Below are 6,454 nucleotides of genomic sequence, written 5' to 3'. Positions count from 1 at the left end.
CTCAAAGCTGTTTTTCTGATCACACTGTCATCAGTCAAACGCGTGGGGGATTTACACGCGCTGTCTGTAAGCGCATCGTGTCTTGAGTTTGGCCCAAATGACTCTTAAGTCATCCTCAAGCCTAGACATGGTTACGTTCCCAAAGTGGTTGGCACCCCATTCAGAGCACAGGTCATTTCTCTATCGGCTCTGCCAGCATCCGAAAGTGATGTTAGTCTCCTCTGCCCAGTCAGAGCTCTGAGATTGTACATTACGCGCTCCGCCCCATTCAGGCGCTCTGAGCAGCTGTTTGTTTCGTTCGGAGGGCGCACTTAAAGGTCTCGCCTCCTCGAAACAGAGCCTGTCCAGGTGGATAGTAGACGCTATCGCAGCCGCTTACACGGCAAAAGGTCTGCAGTGCCCTTTGGGCATCAGGGCTCATTCCACTAGAGGCGTGGCCTCGTCGTGGGCATGGTCAAGTGGAATTTCCATTCAAGACATATGTGTGGCGGCGGGCTGGTCCTCCCCGTCCACCTTTGTCAGGTTTTATAACCTAGAAGTTCCCGCCCTGCAGGCGAAACTGCTGTCTGTTTAAGTGAGAGGTTAGCCCTGTCCAGATACTATCATGCGCAGACTACCCTCACGTGAATTCAGCTCTTCTGGTTGAGCTGCGCTGTTTCAGGTTATGTGCTATATATGCCACCCGCCACACACGGCCGCTCTGTATTGCCTGTCAGTGCTTGTTTACACCCGCTTAGACGCTCATAGTACTCGCGCTTATACTCGCGCTTATGTACATGCGTGTTGTTCCCACTTTCTGGGTTCACAGAAGTGTTGTGACTCATGAGGTGGATGTGGGCGCGCACGGCGTGGACAATGGGTTCCCGTAGCGTAAGCTAAACTTACGCATTACGAGAGAACCTCTCGTAAGATAACGATACTGGTTACTAACGTAACCTCGGTTCTCTCTAGAAGAGGGAACGAGTATTGCGTAACCTGCCGTGCTAAACGCCACAAGCGCTATTTCGCTTCAGTCGATGAAAACCAGAGAATCAGCCTCCGAGCCTCGGTTATATACGCCAAGCCACGCCCATTCTGGCGGGCTAGGACGGCTTGATTGGACGTGACGTCACGTCGGGCTCACTGGTAGGCTGTGCAGTTCCCGCAGAGCAGCCTATGAGCGTGCTAGAATGCCCGCTCTAGGTCTGCTAGCTGCTGCACTGCATTGACAACATATACAAAATTAAGGAAAAATTTTTGGCTTCAATATCTCGAGAAGATGAATCTTTCCCGTAGTGTATGCTAAACTTACGCAATACTTGTTCCCTCTTCTAGAGAGAACCGAGGTTACGTTAGTAACCAGTATCGTTTTAGGGCGTGACTTGGTTGTGCTCTTCGAGTGGTTCGGCAAACGAGATCAGGTGGAGGTAGCAGAGCTTTGAGATCCTCTGGACAGTTTTCAGTGTGCATTTTAAAAAGCACAGTTGTTGCATCACGTTTCATTACGTTGCCATATAACCTTATGTGGTCTTCTTAACTGAATTTTGTTTTGAACTTTCAAGAAGCAACATTTTGAACATTGTTCTGAATATTAAGATGTATGACACCCCGTGAGAGGCAGCAATGAATATGTGTCTCTTGAGTCTTGAATTAAAAAAAAAACTGACAATAGTCAGGATTCTCTTTGTCGGAGCTAAAATAAGGTGGCATACCGGTATTTAACACAAAATTTTCTGAAACCCCCGTTCATTATACTGTATGTGTAACTTTGCTGAAACACTATATAGAAACTAATAACCGGCTAATGATCTGCCTCATAACCTGATTTTAAAAAATATTTTTTTGAAACAGCTCATCACAATTAAAAAACGTGTGTGTGTGTGTGTGTGTTTTCATAATGACTTACACGGTAACCGCACCCTAGTCTTGGGTTTATTAATGGAAATGATGTTGATGTTTGTTACTGAGAAAATAAACACATATACATAATTACAATAGTTATAAAAATCACAACTTCAGTCTTATGTCATCCAGAAGCTTGCGTTCCACAACTGAATGGTGTCTCGTGGTGCCATCCCAAAATCACTTTCATTGACCTATTCCCTGCTGGTTAAACGACCTGCCTAACACAACCCGAGCTGCCAAGTCTTTTCCCATTTTTAAGAAACGACCAAAGACTCATCTTTTTCGTCAAAACGTGACCCATTAATACTAACATTTACTATTCTATTTATAATCTATCTATTTTTCTTTCTATTTTTTTATTTTTTTAAATACTTGCTAATGTGCTAGACTAACTGGGACTTTTCACAGCACTTACATATTTGATAAAATCGTCTGCTAAACGATTAAATGTAAACAAATAGTTCAAATTCTTGATTGAAATAATTTTTCAAAAAGTATATATCACTTTCATATTTATTTTTAACATCCTCAAGCTTCTTTTCGTTTGTTACATAATGTAACTCTTTTCTGGTGTAACTGTTACTGTCACTTTACCTTGACCAGATATTTTTTTCATCTCTTCTTTGCAGGACTTCTCTAGTTGTTCTTTCAGTTTCGAGACAGGTTTCCTCACATCTACATAAGAGAGGACAGAACTGACAGTAACTCTGGATACATCAGTGGATTCCAGAGGTTCAGAGAGAGACTGGAAGCTCTAGAGAGAATAAATAAACAGAAATATTAAAGATATAAAGACACAAAAACTTCATTGGCAGCATCCTCCCCTTGATATTTAATAAACACCAAAATGACATGATATTTTGTCGGGTAAACTTTATTATTAGCCTACCAGACATGTTGACCAGCACCAAGTTTACTTAGAGGAAACACTGGTGTGTTTTCTATGCTCTTAAGTATTTTCAAGAGTATAAAGATGTGAATTAATGCAGTGATAAATTATATTATTTTTCAATAACAAAATATATCTGAGTTGTCTTTCTTGTGGTCACTGACACAATTAACATGCTATTAATTAATTCTAACAGGGATTTTATTTTGAAGTGTAGCACCGCATGTGGGAATTGGGAAGGAAAATGGGCAATCGCAAATCTTGTTTTGCATCAAATAAATAAATAATTGTACTAGTAAGAATCTCTATGGTAAGAAAAGGGGCACGGGGCTGTTTTTACAGGATTGTAAATGCAACTTTTTGTTCATTTACATTTGTTCATTTTTAGCATTTAATAATTTATTTGTAATACATTTGTAATTTATTTGTAATAAACACTAGTAGGCAAGTAGAATGTTAAATTATGTTTTTTAAAACATACGCGCAGAGCGTGACGTCATATTGTGACAGTTGCAGTGTGCGTAGAAAGAATTCGTCAGTAATAGACAGATTCGGAAGGGAATGATTCAGATTCGTCTTGGCACCGCTACTAGAAGACGTACGACTGTCAGACAGGTTGCTCACGTCACATCTACGTCGTCAAGCTCAGTTTGAGCCTGCGCAGTGCGCTCAGCCATCAGGAAGTGAGTGCTTCTAATCATAGACAGTCAAAGAAATGGACACAGCGACCCCATAGACTTCAACACAGAAAAGTGAAGCACTCACTTACTGATGGATGAGCGCACTGCGCAGGCTTGAGCTTCACGACGACGTAGATGTGACGTGAGCAACCTGTCTGACAGTCGTAAGTCTTCTAGTAGCTGTGACTTTCAACCAGTATAGCAAAACATGTTCATGAAAAACATTGCCTACTTTAATTATTATCATGATCTCATGGGCTTTTTAAACCAATGATATTCTAGTAATTTAAAAGACAAGCAACTGTAAATAAAACATTTTTACATATATATTTAAATATTATATTTAAACATTATTTCTGTTGCCTGTAAGTACAGTGAGATCACAAAAAGAACATAAAACTCAACACCATGCACCTGACAGAGTTCCTGACAACTTAAAAAATAAATTAATAATGCTCTCATCCAAGGTTATATGTGAAGGATCTGCCAATCTAATTTGAGTACTTTAAAGCCAACTGTGTGCATGTGATGTTGTGAAGCAGTAAAGCTCCATTGCCTTTGTGTTGGTATAATAATGTTAACCAGTATCAGACCAAACTTGAACTGGTTTTGATTTTGAATACCAAACAAAACAGATACAGTACTGTGGTGAGCAGGACGGCCGAGGGACGTGAGAGAACGTCGCGAGGCCGGTGGTGCGATTGCTAATGAGCAGCACCTGGGAAGCACACCGGTCTCGCATCTCTCACGGAGGAGCGGAAGCATAAAGGAGGAGCGACGGAGTGGATGATCGAGAGAGGAACAGGCCTGCTTTTGTTTGTGTTTTGTTTTGTTTTATTTTGGTAGCCAGCAGTCGTCCGTGAGGGGCTGCTGGCAGGTAGTTATATTTTATTTTGGGTAGCCAGCAGTTCCGTGAGGGACTGCTGGCAGGTATTGTGTTTATTTCATTTAAAATAAAGTTTTATTTTGATTGTCCGCCGGTTCCCGCCTCCTTCTTCCCTGAACATTGCTACAAGTACGCTATCTTCTGACAGGATCTGGTAAAGCAAATGGATCTAACAGGCATGTATTATTATTTAAGTGGCTTTTATAATAGTTATTATTACAGTAAAATTAGGAGAGATGTTGCTTATGACAACAATACTGTTAAGATCTCAGTTACCTGCAGGTAATGTATGTGATCGTCAGTGAGTGCAAGTTGGTCCAGATCAGCTTCCCTCCTCCTCAGATCATCAATCTGTTGCTCCAGTTGCTCCAGTCGTTCTTCAGCTCGACTCACTGCATCCTTTTCCTGATCTCTGATCATCTGTGTCATCTCAGATCGGCTTTTCCTGATGAAGTGGATCAGTTTAGTAAAGATCTTCTCACTGTACTCCACTGTCGACTGTGCAGAGCTCTGTTAGGACACACAGACAATCAGACCTTTCAGTGGGATGGGAAAGTGGCCCAGCACAGCACTAACCCTAACTGTCACCTTGTGAATCTCCATAGCCTCTCTGAGCTCCTGAAGCTCTTTCTGTCTCTCTTGGACTCTCTGCTGGAATTTTTCTTGTATCTTTTCAACTTGTTTCTAGAGGAGGACAAATAGTTTTGTTTGAATGGTTTCTGGATATTACAACTATCAACATTAAAATTATTGCATGATAATGTCACCATTAACTGCATAATAACTGGCATAATGACAGTTATTCTGATTCTGATGAATCAGCATAGCTTACGTGCTTTCATCAGTTTATACCTGTTTCTCCGTCCTCTCTGCTTCAGCTGAAACATTATCGTGATTTTTATGGTCATCCATCATACACAGTAAACAAATACATCGCTGGTCAGTACGACAGTAAACCTCCAGAAGTCTTTCATGTTGAGGACAGATCATCTCCTGCAGTCGTCCAGTGGCATCAGTCACTTTGTGTCGCTTCCTTAAAGGAGATTCTTCATGACACTCAAAGTGAGTTTGACAGTATGATTCGAGACACATCTTACAGGACTTTACAGCTTTGCGTTTCCTTCCAGTACAGAAGTCACACTCCACATCTCCAGGTCCAGCATAACTGAGAGCAGGACGAGGTGTTTGGACTTTTGTCTTCTTTAGTTTCTCCACCACTTCAGCCAGGATAGTATTTTTACCTAAAACAGGTCTTGGAGTGAAGGTCTGTCTGCACTGAGGGCAGCTGTAAACTCTCTTCTGATCCTCTTTATTCCAGCAGTCTGTAATGCAGCTCATACAGTAACTGTGTCCACAGGTGATGGTCACTGGATCCTTCAGTAGATCCAAACAGATTGAACAGCTGAACTGATCCCGAGCCACTGACATACAGGTTTCTGCCATTTCACTGCACGAATACACAGATACAGCAGCGGCTGAACAACACTTAAGTTTCAATTTCTCTCAACTGAGAAGTGTTTCCTGTCTCAGACGTGTGCAAAAGAGGTGTGTTTGTAGGTGTGACCAAAGTCTTTTTCAAGGATCCATTTATTTATTTTAGGCTATGGTGAAAAGATGTAACTAAGACAAAACATGTTATTTTGTGGCTAACTTGATCCCAAGCCACTGACATTTTAGCTTCTGCCATTTAACTTCATGAATACTCAGATAGAAATATACAGCCACTTATCTACACTATGAGTAGGAAAAGGTTTCGTTTTCTCGCTAATGAAACCGTTTCCTGGTGTTTAAACGACGTTTGCAAAACGTGTCAGGTGTGACTCATCTGTATTTTACTATACAAATGAAAAAGAACATTGACTATGTGCCAACCTAACAATAAAATCAGGGCTGGATCATGAACTGGTAGTGATATGACACTGAAGCTTCAAAGCCTGTATCGAGTATGCAGCGTCTGTTTGTACAAGAATAAAGTTCAACATAAGCCCCAGGCTATCAAAGTGGGGTCTATGTTTATTTTATCAGTTTTATAGACATGACAATATAACATCGCGACTACATGAAAATAGGCTATATCACATGTAATCCGCACGTGTAGAACTTGTAGGGCTATTT

General features: G+C 41.2%; 1 protein-coding gene across 1 annotated transcript; it reads right to left on the bottom strand.

Annotated features, from left to right (window-relative positions):
* Nucleotides 1-1,871: 1,871 nt before the first annotated feature.
* On the bottom strand, nucleotides 1,872-5,826 carry LOC130087192 (E3 ubiquitin-protein ligase TRIM47-like). Its single transcript, XM_056253417.1, has 5 exons — nucleotides 5,192-5,826; nucleotides 4,928-5,023; nucleotides 4,616-4,849; nucleotides 2,479-2,638; nucleotides 1,872-1,942 (listed from the first exon to the last, which is right to left on the bottom strand). The coding sequence occupies exons 1-5, from the start codon at nucleotides 5,780-5,782 to the stop codon at nucleotides 1,872-1,874; spliced, it is 1,152 nt and encodes a 383-aa protein (XP_056109392.1). The 5' UTR covers nucleotides 5,783-5,826.
* Between the last annotated feature and the right edge of the window lie 628 nt (nucleotides 5,827-6,454).

Source organism: Rhinichthys klamathensis, unplaced genomic scaffold, assembly GCF_029890125.1.
Source record: "Rhinichthys klamathensis goyatoka isolate OS25496 unplaced genomic scaffold, OSU_Roscu_1.1 h1tg000105l_1, whole genome shotgun sequence".
Classification (NCBI taxonomy): Eukaryota; Metazoa; Chordata; class Actinopteri; order Cypriniformes; family Leuciscidae; genus Rhinichthys; species Rhinichthys klamathensis.
Note: the sequence above shows the minus strand (reverse complement) of the source record. Positions and strands in the feature narration are given on the sequence as shown.

What these genes read in the sequence shown, in the direction of transcription:
- LOC130087192 (XM_056253417.1), bottom strand. Translation starts at nt 5,782, where the DNA reads ATGGCAGAAACCTGTATGTCAGTGGCTCGGGATCAGTTCAGCTGTTCA. An exon ending in CAGAGAGGACGGAGAAACAG is followed by an intron (nt 5,024 to 5,191) that starts GTATAAACTGAT and finishes GTCCTCCTCTAG; the next exon opens with AAACAAGTTGAAAAGATACA. An exon ending in GAAAAAAATATCTGGTCAAG is followed by an intron (nt 1,943 to 2,478) that starts GTAAAGTGACAG and finishes TTATTTTCTCAG; the next exon opens with TAACAAACATCAACATCATT.